This window comes from Solanum verrucosum, unplaced genomic scaffold (genome assembly GCF_900185275.1).
Source record: "Solanum verrucosum unplaced genomic scaffold, falcon-dt-bn FXZP01000128.1, whole genome shotgun sequence".
In the NCBI taxonomy this organism is placed as follows: Eukaryota; Viridiplantae; Streptophyta; class Magnoliopsida; order Solanales; family Solanaceae; genus Solanum; species Solanum verrucosum.
Window position 1 is genome coordinate 259,707 of NW_026020327.1, and position 22,872 is coordinate 282,578.

Consider the following 22,872-nt stretch of genomic DNA (forward strand, 5'->3'; position numbering starts at 1 on the left):
TTGGAAGGCCATCTAACCACTCCATTTTGGTGCCAAAATAAATTTTCAATTCTACATCTCAAATATTTTTCTAGCCTTGTGAACTTCGTATTTTCAAGTTATTATAGTGCAATTAAATTAATTGAAAACTAGAAGTCCTATTTTCACCACCTTTGATGTCAAATAGTTAAATATTTTCAACTCTTACCGTAATATTCATTCTGGTTAGCGATTCAATTAAAACATACAAACCATCAAATATAGGAATATATTATGCTTGCAAACTATGTGGTTGTCCAAAAATGTTTTTTAGAGAACGAATTGCCTAGTATAAACAAAACATTATGAACAATATCATACTCAATGTGATCCCACAAGTAGAATATGGAAAGGTACAGTATTTACGGAGACCTTAACCCCTACCTTGAGAGGTTGTTTCCGACAGACCCTCACCTCAAAATTAAATGCTAAATGAAAGTGAACACACAGTAGGATCCAAGTGTTCTTAACTTCCTACTATTGTAGAGAATTCAATTTTTTTCCTTTTCATGACATCTCTTTCTCAAAAAATAAAAAGAAAAAAAACTACTCAATTCTCTGGTTACAAAAACCGTATGCCAAACATATATAGGATTACAATAAATATCTTTCTATACAGAGGCTGGCGTAGGCTCCTACAGCAGTCCCTGTTTATGAAGTTTGGAAGTCTTTTCTGAAGAAGATGAAGGAGGAGGAGTTTAGACGCTAGCATTTCAACTGCAAATTTTATGTTCTACACGCCTATTGCATTTTTGGATGAAACTCTTTCAGCAGTATGTCAGGAACTTCGAGATGAATATTCAGATGTCCCCGATTTTGCAGCATCTACGATTAGAATGTGACAATGTCTAGTGCCTTGTGGTGCATCAACTTCAACTGGGAGAAGTTCCCTTTCTGTGAATCCTCCCTGAAATGAGAAGAATGATTTGACAGTTAAAAATATGCAGCAACCGAATTCAAGCTGACAATGTCAAGACTTGTCTGGGGTTGGGTGGGGGTGAACTTACTTTAAAGTTAAATATAACACAATGGCTTAAATTCTTCAATCAGCGTCACCCAGTCCATCACTACCATCACCTCTCTTGGATATAGGGGTAAGATTCGATTTAGTATTTTTCCTTTGAGAAGCAATTTCAGCATTTTTACGCAAGACTGCTCCAGGAGACGGATAAGGGCGCTGCTGAAAGAGAGGACCCTGAAATTTGAAGAACCGGAAAGATATCATTTTAAGTTAAAAGGCATACAAGGAATAAAAGCATATTTATAAAGCAGGAAATTGGATATGAGGAAGCCACTGATGTTTGCAACAGAAGGATGAAACCTTATAAAGAGAGCCAAGACTGTTTTCCATACCATGGCAATAAAGATAAACCAAATCAAGATTAGTGCAAATGGCAATGTCAATAAGTAAACTTTACTTCTGAACAGAATTTTCCACGTGATTTTGATTTTAGCCAATGGCACTCAAAGATATAAATACTTCAACAATGAAATGTTATTAATTGACAACTGATAGCATGCTCCCCACACATCAAAGATGTATCCTTATCCAACACTTCTAGACACAGATGGAGGAAGTTCTCAAGAAATTGCAAACAGACAAACCAGAGAAATTGTATTATGATTGTCTTTTTGTTGAAGTTTGCTTCTAGTTACTGCAGTAACTTTTAGCAAAATAAGTTATTTAGTTTGAATAAATTTGAATTTTGAATTTTAGTTAGTTTGCTTATGTTGTTGAGATATTTTAGGTTGTTTAAATTTTAAATTATGCAGATTATATGTTTTATGTTGGCTATGTAAATCCCCTCAATGCTTGATAAAATTATGGAAAGCTATTGAAAGTCATTCAATCCATTGAGAGACATTTTTAATCTTTTTGTGCTGCCCCATTTTTAAAAAACACCAGCAGTGGTATCAAGAGCTTCATTGATCTTAAGGGATCTATGAAATCTTCCAAAAACTACCATACATTTTTAACCCGTAAGGGCTACCTTTTTAACCCATCAGGGCTACCCATTTTAACCCATCAAGGCAACCTTTTCAACCCGTGCTTTTTTCAACGCACAGACTTTTCTAAATCATTTTTTAACCAAAATAATGGCAAGCAACTGTCTCTCTTTGAATGCCCCACAAATTTTCACAGACGAAAACTATCAAATTTGGTCTTTGAGAATAAAATCATATTTTGAAACCTATGTGATATGTGAGGTTGTGATGGAAGAAAAACCCTTACAACCTCTCTCTGCAAATCATACAAAAGTTCAAATTAAAGCACTTTCAAAAAAAAATCTACACAAGACAATGTCATCGCATGTGTTTTTGAAGAACAAAATCAAAAGAAGAAAAAGAAAAAAGAAGAAATTTTGCAAGTTCTAAAACAATGAAAAAATCCAGCATCAACTACCAAAGCAAAAAATAAAAAATTGAGGAGGAGCATTTTTTTCAATTGCAGTAACTAAAGCAAAGGAGGAGTGTTGAAGTTTGCTTTTAGTTACTGCAGTAACTTTTAGCAAAATAAGTTATTTAATTTGAATTTTGAATTTTAGTTAGTTTGTTTATGTTGTTGAGATATTTTAGGTTGTTTAAATTTTAAATTATGCAGATTATATGTTTTATGTTGACTATTTAAAGCCCCTCAATGCTTAATAAAATTATTGAAAGCTATTGAAAGTCATTTCAATCCATTGAGAGACATTTTTAATCTTTTTGTGCTGCCCCATTTTTTAAAAACACCAACACTTTTTCTGCATTCCTTGCTATTTGATCGATTAAGTGCTAACGAAACACCTAAAAGAAATTACAAAGAAAAATATGATCCCTCATCAAAAGTTTTGAAGTCTTAATATTATATACTCTCTCCGTTCCTATTTATGTTGTCCTTACTAAAAATGTTCCTTAATATTTGTTATTTCACAAAACTTATGCATAAATGACACTATTCTTCCTATTTTATCCTTGAGAGTTATTAGCCTTGAAAATATGTATTTGACCACAGGAAAACTAAGTAATTAATTCATGTTCATTGTTCAAATTAATTAATCAAAATAAATTAATTCATGTTCATTTATTGAAAACTTGACTTCAAGAGAATACTAAATAGGGATACAATGGTAAACTTACCTAATTTCTTAAGGGGCGTGAAACCTAAAATGGTGACAACTAAATAGTAACGGAGGGAGTAAAACCTGTCTGGCCCAATATGTGCGCAACATTAGACAGACATGCTCGTGTATGTCAAGCATTCCAAATGCTTAAAGAAAAGGCAAGGATATGGCACATGAATGCTTCAGAGAAGCTCCTAATCCCAGCTAATGTAACAAGAAATATGGTAAAACCAAATTCAACTTGGAATGAAAGAAACCTGCCTATTATTTGAAGAGCAAGAAAGTAGTGGAATGAGCTCAGTAAAGCATCTACTCCTATCACCAAAACACTTGACCAATTTTAACCCGTAGGGACTTCAAGGTGGAATGCTTGAACAAATTGTTGTATGACGTCTGTTATAGTAGCGTTTGAAGAAGGTTTTTCAATGACGTTAGTTTCGCAGCCAACTTGTGCAACATCGACTAATCTGTCAGGCTACCTGATATAATCACAAGCAAAGGTGCAGGTAGACCCACACACTAAGGTTGGAGCAAATGGACTTGCACCGAGTGGTGTCACTGTTCGACCCTGGGATCTCAAGGTTCTTACTCGTATGGCTCAATCCCTTAACCATCACATTATTGACAACATCACACATGATTTGAATTATAAAGAATTAGTTTGAGTGGAAAATTTTGAATTTGACAGAGGATTCAAATTTATAAGTTTCAAATGCAAGTCTCTATAGGTATCACTTAAAATAATTTCAAAACAAAGGCTGCGATGACTTTTTTCCTTTCTAGGGTAAAGGGTCAAAATGCCCCTAGACAATGTGAAATGAAGCAATTTGCCCTCCATTAAAAAAGTGTCTTGTTCCTACCGCTGTCGTAACCAAAGCAGCTTGTTCTTTCCCTTATGGACTAGCAGCAGCAGCTAAAGGGTAAAATTTAGACCATTCAAAAAGTCTAAGGGTACATTCGACCTTCTATTCTACTTTGCTCAGGATCTTTTACTGTTTTACAAACAGACCATTTAAATCTAACAGAAGGTAATTAAGAATCACTTCATATGAATAACCTATAAAAGGATGAATACATGCCAAAGTACATCAACTTAAATAGAATGTGTGAACTCCTTTTGTTCTTTATGCCACCCGTGAATAAAACATTATTTGCTTTAAGATTGATCTCCTAAATTGATGAGAAAAGTAAAATAATTTGGGATAATTTTATACCAGCATGCTGAATTGATCTCCTACAACAAGTAATTTTTCATAACAGGTTACATATGATTACAAGAAAATAGAATATCCTTGTTGGATCCAAAAAATTGTACGAAACATTATTTATGCTATTAATGTATATGAAGAAGTAAAACGAATCTTCTCATTTAAGATTAATTAGTTCTAAGTATATTTATTTCTTAATTGACCTCTATTTTCTAAAGCCAAGAATGCTATGATCATTTCCTTTAAATTCTTTAATAAATATAAGGGCAAAAAGTCAAAAATTACCCCTAAACGATGTGAAATGGAACAGATTTACCCTTCGTTAATAGTTGGGGTCAAACTTGCCTCTCCATTACTAAAATGGGCTAAATTTGCCATTATTTTCAAATTGCAGAAGCTTAGCAATGGTGATGTCACGTGTCCCGCAAATAAGGATTAGTTTTTTATAATGGAGGGAAAATTTGAACCTTTTACATGGTTCGGGGGCAAATTTGACTCTTCTCCCTAATTTTGAGTTTTTAATTATTTTTGGTTCCTCCTTCCTCTCTCTCTGCCACTACCACTACCTCTTACCACCAATCACCCTTTGTTCCTCCTTCCTCCCACCATTGTCACCATCACACCATCTTCTCTTCTTTTTTTCTCTCTCTTCCTCTCTCCCCACCCACCACCTCCACGACCAGGCGCGCTAAGCGACTTGAACACGCAAACATATAATACTATTTTAATGCAAATGTATAGCCGCATAGGGGTCAATGGAGGAAGAAAGGGTGACCGGAGGTAGAGGTAGCATACCTTGTGTCCCCATATACTAGTCATCTTTCTCTGTAACAATTATGAAGTATGGAAATGCACATTTTTTACAAGTATCAAAATGCACTTAGTCTCACTTTTGTCAATATGGTCATTTTATTGATGATAATGGCATGAGGTAGGTAGTGGTTTTATAGGTTTGCTTGGGGAGTACCTGAGCCATGAAGCTAAGAGCAGCCGTTTAGGCAGCCCTTTAATGTGACCAAACCATTACAGCATGTGTCTCAACAGCCATCCGTATTGAAGAAAGAGAAACTAAACAATAACTATTGTTGGCGAAGTAATATATTTATGGACAAAATGAGTTATAATTGATTAAGCTAGTGAGTAGAAATAAAAATTAAAAATTCATCATAAAAGAATTAATCACTAAATATTATGAGAAGCTTAAACTGCATCTTTTAAAATCTGAAACATAAATTTGAAATGATTGTTCAACTCAATTGATATGATTGTTAAAATTCATATATTTCGAGTAAATTATTTTTCTTCCAACACATATATCTGAAACTATTCTTCATTTTCTCCTGTCTTTACTAAATCTATGTTTTAATTGGGATTTGTGCTTAAACCACTAGCTGAATTAAGCATTCTTTATGTGTTTTTCCTTACAATGTGCAAGACATATCTCTTGCCATGGTGAACGGAAACATGGGCACATGACTAATGGATATTAGTTGTGATAGAAGTATCCCAGTACATATGGTATCGTAATGGATTCTTCTGTTTGCAGGCTACAATCTTGTAGGTCTTTCTTTTTCCCTTTTACTTTCTCTGTGGAAGTCAGGATTACAATCTTTTTGAGAGCATCTAGAAGTGTTGATGTATTAAAAGGGTGTATCACCATCTCTTGTGATGAAATAAAAATGTTTTTCTTAAAAATGAACATAATATATAGAAGTTAAGACAAGTTAAGCCTTATTGATTAACTTGAAAAGCAGTCAACATACCGTTGCAGTGGTATCTGCTGCCCGTGGTTGCACTCCTTTGAGACCTACAACCCTACAGAGTCGGCAATAAAAGAAACTATCAGTTAATAACTTCAGAACTTCTAAAATCTGCAAAATGCACAACCATGTAAGTGGACACAAGCAGCAGAGGCAACAGCCTTGGAATACGCACCAACCACCCCTAGGAGCATCCGAATAAGAGCTTGGATCCATGGGATCCAATTCATCATCCTCATCATTTGTGCGTTTCCGTTTGTCTTTTTTGTTGCTTTTACTCATTGGTGGTTTGAAACTAGACCTGCAGTCTGAATGATCAGATAATTGACTTTTGAAAATTAAAAAGATTCTCCTCTCATTTTGCCTCCTTGATCTATATGCATGAACTTGGTTAAACAGAATTCTCAATTAGTTTCATTGGTGCAGTGAACAGTTTCCCCTTAAGAGAGTCTAAGCAGTAGTTAACTACTAATACTTTTTAAAAAAAAAAAAATTCCTTTTTTTTTCACTCATCCCTCTGAGCTCCATTAGTGACATCATCTATGTTATTCATCATTTACCTGACAAACTGCTTACCCATAGTGGTAATAAAACAAGTATGAGAATTCAGCATGACAAACAAGAGCAGCTAGTTTGCAGAAACTTTTTCAAGAAAAATTACTTCCACTGACATCTATATTACTGTATTTCACCAATATAAGTTCCAAAATAGTAATAAGGAAGAATGTAGAGATAAAAACATTTATTAATTTAATGTTTAGAAGGATAAAGAATTTAGTTCATTCACCAACTGGCATGATGATGCATCACTACTAAAGTGCAAAACTAACATACATGGATTCCATATGACAAAAATAAAGCATCATTATCATAGTCCATAGACAAAAAGGACTAAGGCAACATCAAGGGCTGAATTCATAGTGGGATGCACACATATCAGGAAGACTGTCAGAAACTAGTGAGACACCAACTGTGCAGAATCAGGATGTGATGCTTAACTTTAATATCCTCTAGTTTAGTTCCTATCAGTTCCTCTCAAACAAACAAGTTGGAAAGAAAAAGGGATAAGGAGAGGCTTAATAACAGCAAACAGAACCAAGAATTGCATGGGCTCTCTTTAAACAACACCAAAGTGTACCAGCAAAGCTGTTTAAAATTATATAGATATGATTTGTGAATAGACAGCATACCTCTGCCTCTGAAACTTTTTGTCAGTGTCTTCTGTGACACCTGCATCCCCAGAAGTTTGTTGTTGTCTCTCCACATTTGCTGACACATACTGGCTTTGAGGAAGCTTGAGAACTCTGCATTCGGAACACTATCAATGTTCAGACAAATGCATCCTAGATACTTATGATCGTTGAATTTGAGCAAACTACTACTTCAAATGCTTAGCTATTAGCCAAGGAATACTTTAATTTATTCAGTTAAGATCTACAAAATGCCCTCTCAAATGTGGTCTAATTCTAGGAATTCTTGGAAAATTAGTGATTTTCTTACTCAATTCTAGTGTTTGGTAAGTAAGCAGAAAATATTTATTTCAAAAGCGTTTACATAAAATCTAGGGAAATACTATGGAGGTGGAGGTAGGGGGTAGGAGTGTGGGGGTGGTGGAGCTGAGAGGCTATGGGGGTTGGAGTCCGATTTGGTGTGTCGGGGGGTGGGGAGGATTGAATTGCCACATATGGAACTTGTTGTGTTATCAAGGAATAATTTCATTTTAATAAAAGGGAAAAACTCATGTATACAAGTAGTTTTGAAGAAGAAAGGGGCCATCATAGTTTCCAGGTGCTTCTTATGCAATGAGACAAATGAAACAAACAGTCATCTATTTTTGCACTGCACTTTTACAGCACACCTTTGGTCTCTATTTCTCAACATAACAAAGACAAGCTGGACTATGCCGGAGCATACTGCAGATTTGCTTAGTTGCTGGATGAAATGAGGAGGCAGCAAAAGTCAAAAGAAGTGGTGGAGGATCATCCAACAATGCATCTGGTGGACAGTTTGGAGAGAGAGAAATGGGAGGTGTTATGAAGATAGATCCAATTCCATTCAGAAAGTTAAATGGAATTGTATAATATCTTTCTACTTTTGGTGTAGAGAAGTAGGTTTAGAGGATATAGATCAGTTTGTAGATTTATTAAGATCTCTGTAAGTATCTTGTTTTCTAGTTGCTGTTTTTTTTAATCTAACACTTTTTGATGGTGTCCAGCATGTCCTTAATGCTGAGGAATACACATTTACCAGTTTCAAAAAAAAAAAAGGTTCTCCAAAATGGACACCCATTCATGTACAAATGGGAATCTCATGGGTACCCTAAAAATTAAATAGGGATAAAAGGCTATTCATCAAATATACAAAATCATGTTCAACTCCTTCAAAAGTTCTTCTATTTCTTTCTCACCACAGTACTCACATAAGAGCTGATGGAGCAATGTCCCCTGCTTTGGGCCTTCCCTTCCATCTTCTAAAAGCCCAACTAAACAAAGTTCATGTTAACGTCCCCAGCATAATCCGCAGGAATTCAAACCATCTCAGAATCACCCACCATAACCTTGAAGCAATCTGACAATGAAGTAGAAGGTGATCCACATCCTCGTCTGATTTTTTGCACAAAAAAACACCAATTAACATAGGTGAACCTTCTTTTCCTCGGATTCTCGGTTGTCAAAATTGCTCTTCTAGTTGCCAGCCATATGAAGAAACATTCCTTTCTTAGTGCCCTTCAAATCCAAACTGCATCATGCCCCCATCTCATCTCCTGTGAGAATCTAGGCATAATTAGACTTTACTGAGAAACAACCACCATTGCCTAACTCATGTCTCCCACCTACAAGAATCCTGATTTTCTAATGGTAGAGTTTGTTTGTGGGCATCTCAAGCAAGTTTTGCAATTCTTCCATCTCCGAATCATGAAATTTCTACCAACTCAAGATCCCAAAGAACATTTCTTTCTTGTATCTCCTTAATTGTTGGATTGTCATCTCTTTTTGGCATGAAATACTATGAATGTTTGGATATGTGACTCTCAAAGTGATTCCCGCACCACCTATGGCCCCAAAAACTAAGATTACTCCCATCCCCTACCTTGAAAGTTATGTTATCACTAAAGTCCTTTCGGCCTTTCAAGATATTTCTCCACAGCTTGCACCAAAAGGAACAGTACTGTTTCTAACTCTCCACCCGCACCCCCACCCCCACCCCTTCCATAAATCCATATGTGTCCGCTATCACCTCTCTCCATAGTGCATGATACTCTGCTCCTCTGCTTTCCCTACCCTACTTCCACTGTCATTTTCCTCATTATTAAAGAATTTGTTTTCCTAGGGACAATATTTTCCAAAACATTGACCAACAAAGCTTGAAAAAACTGAAAACATTTTCCTCCAAACAAAAACACACCCTAAATACAAAAGAGATTATGCTAAAACAAGGAAATCAAAAGAGATTATGCTAAAACAAGGAAGCTGACAATGTCCAAACTATGATCAGTCTTTACAAGGGCCAGACTGGACCAGCTAAACAGATTAAGTAAACATCTAGCTTTCAAGGAATGGTTTGGAGTTGAGATTCCATATAAAAAAGTGCATTTTTTATGTCCATACGCACAAAAATATACTATCAGGCACCATTGTTGTCACTTGTCAATGGTGTGCTTAAGCTCTGAAGCGAGGCTCAAAACGTATTGAGCTTCGCCTCACTAAATGTGCATTTCAGTGTCATAATCAAGGTTCAAGGTTCTAAGACATACTTCTCCTTGCAAGAGGTGACACTAAACAATTGATATTTCACGTTATAGCAGTTTTTTCACTTTCTTTGTTCATATATATTTCCTCAGCATTAAGGGATGCTGGTCACCTTCAAAAACGTTTTACAAGAAGAGAAAATAGAGTCTAGATTTACAAAGCTCCTAAGAAATCGACAAATTCATCCATTTCCTCTATACAGTTCTCCTTCCACCAAAAAATAATGTGACTAGACAACTCCATTTTACATCATGAATGGACTTAACTTTGTCTTCAAAGCATCTCCCATTTCTTTCTTCCCACACTGACCACCAAATGCAGGAAGGTATCATCCGCCACCACTTCTTCTGGTTTTTGCTGCAACCCCTTCTGATCCAGCAACTCAACAGGTCATTCATGCTTATAATTATTAGTCTTGGACTAAACATATATATTAGTATTTCTTTTCTCCCTTGGCGCCTTTTCTCATTAAAGCTCACGCTTTATTTGCACTTAAAGACCCAACGGACTCAGAGCTTTTTTGCGCTTTTTGCTTTTGATTATACTGGCAGGCACCATAATTCAGATTTTCTTGATGGCTTTCCCAATTTTTCATGAAATCCAGCTTTCATATGCATCTTTTATACTGAATGACATGATCCAACTTTGTCAAAATCGAGAAAGATATGTTTCAAAGATATTTTGCTAATGAATTGTGAAGGAATAAATGATCCATGGTGTATATTATTTGCAAACGACATAGTTCTGATGGATGAGACATGGGATATAGTTAATGCTAGGTTGGAGGTTTGGAGACAGACTCTGGATTCCAAAGGGTTCAGGTCAACCAGGACCAAAACAGAATATTTAGAGTGCAAATTGCACCTAAGGATGTGGCCTAGTGGTCAATGAAGTGGGTGAGAACCCTGAGGTCTCAGGTTCAAAACTTAGTGGACACATAAAAAACACTAGGTGATTCTTCTCATCCATCCTAGCCTGGGTGGACAGAGTTACCTAGAACATGTTGTTGATGGCAGGTGATAGGTATCCCATGGAATTAGTCGAGGTACGTGAACATTAACCCGAAAACCACGGTCAACCAAAAAAAAATTAGAGTGCAAATTCACTATTGCGTCGCATGAAGCAGATATGGAAATAAGGTTTGCCACACAGATTATTCCCAAGAGAGAAAATTTTAAGTATCTTAAGTCCATAATTCATATTAGAGGAGACATTGACGATGACGTCACACATCGCATTGGGGCTGCATGGATGAAATGGAGGCTTGCCTCGGGAGACTTGTGTGATAAGAAGGTACCACCTAAACTTAAAAGGGAAGTTATATAGAGTTGTGGTTAGACCGTCTTTGTTGTATGGGGTGGAGTGCTAGCCAATCAAGAACTCGCATATGCAGAAGATGCATGTTGCGCAAATGCGGATGTTGAGACGGATGTATGGGCATACTGGGAGCAATAAGATTAAGAATGAGGTTACCCGGGAGAAGGTGGGGAGTGGCTTCTCTGACGGACAAGATGAGGAAAGCGAGATTGATATAATTTGGACATGTGCAAAGGAGGTGCATTGACACCCAGTGAGGAGGTTCGAGAGGCTGGTTGTAGAGGGCACACGGAGGGGTAGAGGCAAGCTGAAGAAGTATTAAAGAGAGGTGATTAGGCAGGGCATGGCACAACTTCACCAAGGACATGCCTCTAGATAGGAAGGAATGGAGGTGGCGTATTAGGGTAGAGTTATAATAACCGTAGTACTAGTTGTACCCTTGTAATTCTTGTCATATGTAGTTTATTGTGTTTTAGATTATCACATTTTGTTAGTATTCCTCTCTTGTAAACTTGGCATTGGTTTTCTTATTAACGACTATGCTTTTTTCATTGTTTTCTTCTTCCTCTACTTGGGGTTGACACACTTGAGTTGAGGGTCTTTCGGAAACATCTTTATTTCCATGAGGTAGTGGTAAGGTCTGAGTATACTCTACCCTCCCCACACCCCACTTAATGGGATTTCACTGGGTATGTTATTGTTGTTGTTGTTCCGAGACATATAACTCCTGATAGTTGAATATTTCGTTTGCTAAAGTTGAAAAGAACCTTTTAGAAAATAGGTTTGTTCTTTTAATCTGCAAGAGTTCTCAAAAGGATTTATAACATGTTGGGCCACTCCACCCATTGATTTACTGCCTTGAAAAAGTGCTCAGACTATTTCAAATGGTATCATAGCCCAAACTTTGGTAAGCCCATTTGCAACACTGTCTTCTCTCTGCCAACTGCGTTGCTCTATGCTTTTCGAGCAACTCAACCCTCGAGCCATTACCTTTGCTCCAGTCCTTAGCATATTAAGTCAACTCTCTCTTCTCTCTCAGCTCAAGGCCTATTCTTTAGCCTGATGAGTTTGATCTCTCTTTACATTAGGTGAACTCTATAGTAAAAGAAAAAAAAAAAGACAAAAATAGAAGTCTTCAATCCATGTGTAAACTCTAGAACTGAGTTATACATATGGAAGGGTGCTAGAAATACACGTGTCCGTCATTGCTTGAGTACTGTCTCATTCCACTCCACCATTCCTGGATATACTAAACTCAAAGAACCCTTCTAAGCCAACTGCATGTGGTAGATGTTGGACTGCACATATAGACAGTGCAGTGAATTAACAAGTAAATAAGGGACAAAAACAAGAATACCCTAAAAGTTGCACTATAAGTTTAAGTTCCATTGGAATCTTACTCGAGCAAAAGTACTCATATTCAGTAGCATTACACGAAAACAAAGACGAGACAAATAAACACAAAAATGTCAAAAGGAGAAATATATGCAATGACAACTTACCGAGTGCAATGTTTGCAGTAACCCCATGACTGTACAAGGCCCACACCCCATCCACCACATTCAATGCATCTCAGGAATGTGGAAGCTTGGTCAACCTGAGTTACATTAGTTGCATTGTTGGTGACTGCTCTATCATGATGCTGAATGGCAACCTGCTGTGGTTTAGAAGGATGTTCCCATTGTGATGCATTAGTCTGTGAGTTATAGTAATATTTTTGACCTGCAAACAGTTTGAATAATAGAAAACATAGGCTCAATATGACATAAAATGTAAAGAGCTCAAACAACTAAATTTGCACTTGGATTGCTTTGATGATTAGATACCGACAACAATCAAAACTGTGACCAGCTAAGTCTAATACCTTAGATAAGATCCTCTTTGTTCATTCCTCTAGCAGCAAAGGAACGCAATGTACTACTAAATACACTCCTCACCAGTTCAAAAGGAGAATGAAAAAGAGACATGTCAAACCTATGATGCACAGGGATAAGGGATCCCAGTTGTAGTAAATGCATGCCTAGTTGGCAATTAAACAATGGAGAAGCCCCACTATGATAAAGGAGGAATGTAACACGACCTATGGATTTAGGGGTTTGGAAAATCAGCATGGGCTCATTCCAAGCATTACTGCACCTTCCGTTATTTTTATCCAAGGGAAGCCAAAATCTTTTGAGAAATAGCAACATCAGGATTCACATTAAAAAGGATCAGCCTACAAATGAGAAAATAAATGAATGTTCAAAAAGAACATCTATTTAAACTCAATTCTTTCTGATTTAAAAGTTCCGAGTGTTCTAATTTAATCTTCTCCATCCACAAATAACATGAAGCAAGTAAACAGCTAGCAAAGTTATGATACATAGCATACCAGATGATTCATCAAGAACCTCCTGCCAATATTCAGGAAGTCCCAAACACACCCCAGAAACTTGTGCAGGAGCCTCAATAGGTCTTTCCCACTGGCTTTTCCCAGTACTTCCATTATAATAATATAAAGCACCACTTGTAGGGTCCCTGGATTCGATCTGCATTCTCAAATTACAGGCAAATATTAACACTATAAACATCACTGTTTTTAAAAGCAAAAGCACAAAAAAGTAACAAGATCTATATAGGGTAATTGAAGTGAAAAGCGAGAAGTTAAGTGTGTGCTTCTTTGAAGTGAACTAGTGAGGTGCACAACTTATAGATAATTAGAACATACCAAACACATGATTTAAGTACTACGATAACTAGTGTTGATTGAATTGAATGTAATTGATTCTGTTATATTGTCTTTCCTTTCAGTCTTAGGACTCATTGTATAAGTATCATTCTCATGGTTTATATATTAATCAAGACTATGTTGCTTGGACTCTTCAAAAATGTCAACGGGTGCATGTTGGATTCGCCAAAAGTAGTGTATTTTTGGAGAATCCGACACCGGCATCAAAAGTGAAGAGCCCGCACAACTAAGAATCAAGAAATATAAAAAGTCTTCTTCTTGAAATGTTCATGGTTTATACTTTATACTAGAAGTACAATTTCTTTTTTGACTATTCATTCTGATGTATGGGGTCCTACTCAAAACACTTTCTTTGTCCGGTAATCGATAATTTGTTACTTTTATTGATTGTTGCACTAGAATGACAAGATATATCTGTTAAATGCCAAAAGTGAAGTTTTTTCCTATTTTAAATCATTTCATAAGATGACTTGTACTCAGTTCGATACTAAGATAAGATATTTCAACTGATGATGGCACAGAATACATGGATAAGACTTTTGAAGCTTACTTGGAGTCTTTTGGGATAATCCATCAAACTAGTTGTCTTTATACTAGTGCACAAAATGGGGCTGCTGAAAGAAAAAATAGGCATTTGTTAGAAGTAGCAAGATCCCTTTTGTTTACCATGAATCTGTCAAAGCCTTACTGGGGGATGCCATTCTAGTAGCTGCCTACCTCATCAATAGAATGCCACTTAAAATCCTCAATTTTCAGAGTCCCTTGGAAACTTTAAAGGGTGAGAATGACTTTACTGTTCCTCTAAAGGTTTTGGGTGTTTGCTTTACTGTTCCTCTAAAGGTTTTGGGTGTTTTTTTTTTTTGTTTTTTTGAGAAGGTAACAGTCTTGTATTATATTCCAAAAAATCAAACCTGCCACAACTTGTTACAGGTTTACTAATTACAAATAAAAGGAGAGTATCAGGAAGATCTTCAATCCTAAATAACAAAATTACAAGGTGTCTAAAGCATTCATTACTGATTCTAGATCTTCCATATACTCCTGTTTACACCAAAAATGAAATAAAACCAAGCAATTCATCTTCATCTTCTGGATGCTGTTACTTTTGTTCTGGAAGCATCTGAGGTTCCTCTCTTTCCACACAGACCACCAGATACAGGTGGGGATGATCTTCCATCTTTCTTTATGACCAGAAATGTAGGCAAAGCTACTCCATATCTTCAGGGCCTGGACAATATTTCTTGGCATCACCCAAAGTAGGCCCTTCGAATTGATGAAAATGCTCCACAAAATATTAGTGATCCTACAGTGAAGAAAGAGGTGATTGACTGTTTCAGCCTCTTCTCCACACAGGAAACACCTAGGACTCAGTTGGATACCCCTTTTCATGAGGTTCTCCTGAGTCAAAACAGCCTGCTTTGCTAGTAGCCAAGTGAAGACTGTTCCTCAAAAGGTTTTGGGTGTTTGCTTTACTGTTCCTCAAAAGGTTTTGGATTTTTGCTTTACTGTTCCTCAAAAGGCTTCGGGTGTTTGCTTTATTCATACTAGAAACTCTGGTAAACTAGACCCTAGAGCTCTTAAATGTTTTATTGGGTATTCTCAAATACAGAAAAGGTACATATGTTATCACCCTCCTAGGAGATTCTTTGTCAGCATGGATGCAACCCTTCAAGTTATGAGCCCTATTTCAGCGTTACATCATCACCTCTTTAGGGGGAGAATTATAAGAAAGAAGAGATGGTTTTTCCTAGTTCCATTGTTGAAAGTAAAATTGGAGAAAGAATTCAGGGGGAGACTGTTGGGCATTTGGATAGGCCTGATTTGATAACTTACTCAAGGAGAAATAGAATGGAAGAAGCATAAGAACCCACCATGCAGTCTGCTGCAGCTAAATCTTCTTCTTCTAGTGAGTTATCTACGTTTCTTAATGAGATAGATACGTCTATTTATTTTTTTTATAACCAAGAAATCCGTCTGTGACCCGCCCTTTGGACCAATCACAGTCTTTTAAACTCGATGGATAATGGGCCCGCCCCTCTACCCTTCTCCACTTAAATACCGGGCTTAGCTTTGCATGGTGTGGGGATTGAACCTGCGACCTAAGCCACAAATCCTCCACCTTTTGCCACTTGAGCTAGGCCTTGGGGGCGAGATAGATACGTCTATTGCTACAGGAAAGGAGTAAGATCTTGCACCAACCACCCTTTATCTATTTGTTTCCTATAATTCTTTGTCTCCCTCCTATAGAGTCTTTGTCTTGGCACTTTTTTTTTTGATGAAGTAAGTGGTATTGATAAAAGGCAAGAAGATGCAAGATTACAAGATGTGGCATTGGAACTTAAAAAAATCTCTGGCTGACCGTACAAACTATCTAAGCCAGAACTAGTGTGCTAATAAAGTCCTAAAATTGTGATGCATAAACCACAGGATACAGACTGAACCAACTAAACAAACTGACAAAACACCTAGCTTCAAAATACCTAAAGAAATTGACTCCCAATCAAAACATCTCTTATTCTTTTCTTACCAGATACACTAAAAAATACAAGAAGGGATCATGCTCCAGATTTTCTTAATGGCTTTGTCAGCTCTTCATAGGCTCCAACTCTCATAAGCATCCTTAACTAAGAGGGGTGTGGTCCATTTAAGATCAAAGAGACAAAAAACATTTTTCATATTTCTAAGGCCACCTCATAGTGAAGAAGGAGGTGGTAGGTGGTTTCATCCTCCTTTTTGCACATATGGCATCTTCAGGTTATCTTAAGTACAACATGCCTCCTATAGAGTTGTCCAAGTAAAACATACAACCTTAGGTCCTCCAAATGAGCTTCCAGGATCATGGGGTTTCTGGAGCATAATTGATGGTACCCTTCCTTAACGGTATAGATTCCTCTTTGTGATAACCCCATTTAAGCTTGTCAGCTACCTGGGGATTTACGTGACAATATTAGTGTCTTGCAAAATTATCTAGCAAATCACTCGCTTCCCAATCATGCATGTTTCTTCTGAATGTCAAATCCTAGTTGGGATCTTGAGTTACTCTGAACAAATCTGAAGAAAGGTATTGCCAAGCCATTTGTTTGTCCAAAATTTTAAAAACCACTACCCACTTCAAAGTGAGCATGCTGACCAAGGTATCCCACAGCTTCATAATACCCTTCCACAAAGTTCCCCTCCATGAGGGAGAGTAGGTCTCTGTGCACTATTGATTCAACCTTCAATGTCTAGATATGATGACATCTTTCCAGAACCCTGCCTCTTGAATGACATTGAAAGAGATGCTAATGAGCTTGAGAAAGTGTGTGTGGGGGGGCGGGGGGGGGGAGTTATGACAGTGATGAAAGCCCAATAAAAAAGAGGTAGAATTGTGCTGTATGAAAGATTTAGAAGTAGAGGGAGAGGGGTGAGTTGATGGAGGGCGGGAGAGTTTGGGGAAAGAAAAATTATTTATGAATGTTAGGATCCTATATTGGGGCGTGAGGGCATTGAATGACCCGAATAAAAGGTTCATCTTCACGGTGGGAGTTAATAGAATGGAGGAAGAATTAATGTTTTCAAGAAATAAAAATGGAGCTCATAACAGAGGCAATTGTGGGAAGTATCGGGAGGGAGATGGGTTAAATATGAGTCGCTTCAGGCGATATACTTTCAGTTGTCAAAGTCATTCAATCAGTGTTCTCAAAGGCGATAGCCTTTGGCGAGAGGCGAGGCAAAGTCTTCACGCCTATTACTGGCGAGGCATGGCGAGAAAAGAAGAGTGGGGACGCAGCGGGGCGAGGTGACGCCATTGTCACCTTTTTATTTTAAAAAAAAACAGACGTGACTTGATTATTAAAAGGTAATATTAGGTTTTTAAAACCAGACGTGACTCACGACTCTTTTCTCCAATTTTCTCTTCAGCACGCGCCTTCTCCTCAGCTTCAGCCTTCAGTTACGTCTTCTTCTCTCCTCTTCTTCTTTCTCCTCAGCTTCGCGGCTTCTCTTCAGACACAATCAGCTTTTTCTGCTTCTTCTTCTCTTCTTCTTTCTGGCAGGTCACTGTGCAGTTAGCAGTGTGCACAGCTTCCTGTTCCTCTGTTTTTCATTTCTGCATACTGCTCTGCCTATTTTATTTTATTTTTAGAAAAAAATCTAGTCCTATTTTAATTTCTGCCCAACTCAATTTAATTTTACACTAATTAATGTAGTATTTATTTGTCCATGAATAGCGATTTCAATGGCGTCTGATACAATTTTCTTTTAGTATCTACTATCTACTATTAGTTTTTGAATTGAAATATTTGCTAATATGTTATTGCTATTGAAATTTTTGGTTATTTATATATGCAATTAAATATTTTAAGCTTTTGGTATTAATTGGTGCCTCAATTCAAAAGGGCGAGCGCCTTGGCGGTTTGACCCTTGTCGGCATTCGCCGTCCAAAACACTGCTTCATGGACCAGACAAGAAATTGAAAGAACTAAAGAGTACAAATGCTCTAATTGACAAAATATCAGTAAGTAAATAAATGAGAGAGATATTATACTGAAGCTTTAACAAAATCATAAGCTAATATTCCGTAATTCTATTCAGGTATTCTGGCACAAAAAAGCAACCAATAAAGACCTTCAAAATGAAAGCTTAAGACGAGTATATTAAGCCATAACTCACCCATCCCACAGGCAAAGTGGCATCTGATGTCTTTAATAATTGTGCCTTTGAGCTCTGAAATGTGCAGATTTTATTTCAGAAGAGAGTTGTCAGGAACATTTCATTTTCAAGAGACTAAAAGTATGAGGAGAACAATAGGATGATGAGAAATGAGTTCTTGAAAACAGAGTTTACTAAGAATTGACAACAAGTACTTCAACAAAAAAGAATTGACAACAAGTACTTCAACAAAAAAGAATTGACAACAAGTACTTCAACAAAAAAGAATTGACAACAAGTACTTCAACAAAAAAGAATTGACAACAAGTATCTCATAAGAAGTAAGAACCAATAAAAAAAGAAAGAAATTCTGGTTTATCACAAAAGTCAGAAGACAAAGGAATTCATATTCAAGATTCTAGTAATCCAGAACCATCTGAAATATGTGAAAATTTAAACAGCGACTAGGAAGAGAGTACGTAATGCATAACTAGCTTACATTGATCGATATACCATGGTTCTCTATTTTTGAATCATCTTTCAGAATACCTCGAGCCTTCAACTTCTGCTTGAGGTATTCAGGCAAATCTTTACCAACAGAATTATGTTCAGAACCCCCATTAGTCTCTGAACATGAAAAAGCAAAAAACAAATAACTCCAAGAATCTAATATAGAATTTTGAACAAGATGATAAACACATCGCCCATAGAACAGGAAGCCAGTCTTACTGGAGATCGAGACATCTGTATTTGAGGCACTGTAATAAGCACCTCCACCTGGCACTCCATATCCATTTCCAATTTCCACATTACCTGACAAAGGAGAAATTTAACCATTTCTCATCCTGTTGTAATAACATGAAAATTTGAAGCCAGATTAAACTAACTCGTGATAGGGTAACTGAAGAGGATTATCCATCTAGAATTGTTTAACATGTCTACTCAAATTTCATAATACAGTTCTATAACATAACATTTTGTGAAGATGGGAAGAAGAAACCTGTCTCTCCTGTACATGAAATTCTTCCTCAAAATGGGTGATATTTGAGCAAAAATTCCAGAATTAATTGGTCCTTTAATAGCTTTTTGATGCCTATAATGAGAACTATTTTTTATAAAAGTAGTGTCTATACTAAGAACTGTATAAAGAACAAAAACAGAAGTTTGAATTTTCTGCTATTACTCATGTTTGAGCAGCTCTAATTAAATAAAAGTGTTTTATAAAGCCATGCCTGAATTAAAAGCCCTGTCTATTTTGGTGACACAGTACTCTAGTCTTTCTTACTTAGATCTAGATTCCAGATTGTTCAGATTTTAGGCCAACTCTATATTTGTTCAATTTAGGTAAGAGATGGAGTGAGAAATATCTATATCTACCTTTGACCCTACTTCTCAGAGTCAATTCAACAGAAATATAGTTTCACCATATATAAACATAGCAAGGTCAACTATGAAGTTTTTCAAGTCCCAAATTCTGCCGAACAAGAAATAAGATATGTTTCATACAACATCTGGTAAATCATTATGATAACAGCACCAATCTATTTTTTTTTTTAATTATTTTTAAATGGTAATGTTGTATTCTTCGGCATTAAGGATATGCTAGTGGCCTGCAAACAGAGGGGAACAAAAGAAGAGAGAGAAAAAATATACTTACAAGGATCCTAATAAATCTACAATCTATTACTTCTTTTTATAAGATAAAGTAGAGTATTACTCTATTACTTAAATCTTAAAGAGAGCCCTAGGTCTGAATTGCAAAGAACTCAAATAGAACTATTAATAGCAAATCAACTGATCATGATAACAGACAATCATTGACATGATTAGAGAAAAAATTTCAAAACCTCCTCCAATGAGTTAAGCTGTTGTGGAATTACATTTTCTCCAAATAACAACCAGATTTTACTTTAGTCAAAGATTAGCTTGCTCGCTGTAAGCTAATATCCCATGAACTATGTCATGATCCTTGTTCCAATATGTTAGACAGAATGTAAAGTTTCTTTTCAATGTTCATCATATTAACAGTAAACCTGATTGGACCTTGTTCTAAAAGTCATGTGTTATCCAAAAACATAACCCTAACATATCATTAGATTCGCAAATAAGAGGCAAACTTAGAAGGTAAAGCAGTCCAATCAACAATTTCAACTTTTAGGAATGTCCTTAATTTAATAATATGACAAAATAAAAAACTAAAACTGAAATGATGTTACAACTTTGACCCTAATCCAATGATATTTAAGTGTTACTAGATTATCGCCTAATCCATGCCTTCCTGATGGAAGTTTCTGGGAGGAATGGGCATACACTTACTATCGAAACAGCAATTTAAACTTTACTCTTTACCACAATGGTGTCAGGACCAACTCTCACCATCTCAACTATTGCACAGGATACCTACTAGGCTGCTACTTCCCACCAGCACAAGTATAGGGTAACTTTGCCCACCAAGACTTGAATATATGGGAAGAAATCACCTAGTGTGTTTTTGCCTCCACTGGGATATGAATCTGAGACCTCATAGTTCTCCACCCACTCCATTGATCACTAGGCCACACCCTTGGGTGCTGAACATGTATACACAGAAAAACCAAGTTTACAGTCTAGTAGGATTTAGATTTTTTTTTCCACCAATTTGCAAGAAACTTTCATTGTGATAAGTCACACATTACGATCTAGGATGTCTACTTGTTCCTAATTCAACTATATGCCAATCAAACAGAAGCATGTCCATCACAACCATCATTTTATCAAGAGACACCGATTAATAGGTGTCAAACACAAATACACATGATATTCGTCCAATGTGAAACAATTTTTTAACTGTAGTCTTGATACTTCTAACATACTAATGCTAATACTTAATATTCAATTAATGGGTTTGATATAATATTCAACAGAACTAGTTGGGTCAAGGAGCAACAGATAAAGTTAACTCATCTTTCCAGGTCAAAAAGTCACAATATACCTTAAGGTTGAAGAGTAGTTACAGATAGTATTGAGCTTAAGGGTTAGTTACATAAAGTGTTGAACTTAAAGGTACCTCTCTTGCCATTATGAGCTCTTTCCCAACAAAAATCAGTCAAAGTTAGCACATTAAAAAAGGTCAAAAGAATGAGGATCATCCAGACAAAGCGAAAAGGCATTAACACATTCATCTTGTTGACTTTCTGGGCTTTCATAGGCCGCAAGTGAGCATATAAAATCTATGTTTGTGCGGGAAAAGATAGGAATTTTTTCAATGCAGGGCATTCCTTCTGCCAATAACATGTACATTTCAAAGGGCATTACATTTTAGTTGTTTCATGGCCTGGGAAAATATTACAAGTGAAAAAGAAAAGGTTTTGACTACATGTATTGCATGTTTTGATTTGTGACATCATTAAAAGGATATCAACTGTTCCATATAAATTGCAGTAAGATACCTACCTTGCTCAGGTTGTGTTGACTTTCCACGCTTTAAGGACATTTGTACACGATGGTCTGCCGTCATTTGGAGTAAATGCTCCTATAAATTGCAGTTAGCAGACGATATAGTAAGGCCAACTAGAAAATGTGCTACCATGAGAGACACCACAAGAAAAGGTAACAAAGAGTCCAAGAGACTCAAAACACCTTTAAAGCATTTGGGTCATGACGACCAGAGAAAATATCCGAATTATCCTTAGGTCCACTTGCATCCCTTGCTTCTCTGGATTTGAGAAGTGAAATTGTCGTAAAGCATTCATTCCTCTTGTTTAGTTTCAGCTTGAATAAAGTTAAAAATAAAAGCCAAATAAAACAAACCTTTGACTTTGAATTACTTTTTGTGCAGAAATTTCCTGTGCAAGGCAAACAAACAATCTAGATCAATAAATGAAGAAATAAATAAAGCACCTATCAAAAGGGTACAACAAACCTGTTCATGCAAAACAGCATTCTGAGCAGCACTCTCAAGATCATTAGCACTTTGTGGCTGTAAAGTATTGAGTATAGCCTCAGAAGACTCATGTTCAGAGGTCTGAAAAGATTCAGAGCAAGGTTGAACAGAAGCAACCACAGGGAAAAGATTTCCATCGCCATTGCCAGCATGGTAATGAAAATTAGCAGTTCTCTGAAAGGACTGGGGCAAATGTCCAGCAGGATTCAAAGTTGGCACAAGTGGTGAAGAATATGACGTAGAAAGAACCCCAGGTGGAAGAGGCTGTTCAGTAAGGTCATCCATAAACTTCAAATATAAAATGTATGCATCCAATATCTCCAAGTTTCAGAATTTTGAAGGGTCAAATATTAACGTGATACCGGAGCTGACCAAGAATCAGTCCACCTGCATACAGAAGTCTTCGAAGGATGAGTTAAATTGACAAATATTATAGG

At 36.6% G+C, this 22,872-nt stretch overlaps 1 protein-coding gene across 1 annotated transcript; it reads right to left on the reverse strand.

Annotated features, from left to right (window-relative positions):
• Nucleotides 1–514: 514 nt before the first annotated feature.
• On the reverse strand, nt 515–22,817 carry LOC125835639 (uncharacterized). The gene is made up of 14 exons (XM_049514750.1): nt 22,415–22,817; nt 22,303–22,337; nt 22,132–22,207; nt 21,946–22,024; nt 19,243–19,326; nt 19,013–19,140; nt 18,535–18,588; nt 13,528–13,684; nt 12,659–12,878; nt 7,281–7,394; nt 6,266–6,391; nt 6,094–6,145; nt 1,026–1,213; nt 515–925 (listed from the first exon to the last, which is right to left on the reverse strand). The coding sequence occupies exons 1-13, from the start codon at nt 22,718–22,720 to the stop codon at nt 1,061–1,063; spliced, it is 1,584 nt and encodes a 527-aa protein (XP_049370707.1). The 5' UTR covers nt 22,721–22,817; the 3' UTR covers nt 515–925; nt 1,026–1,060.
• Nucleotides 22,818–22,872: the final 55 nt, after the last annotated feature.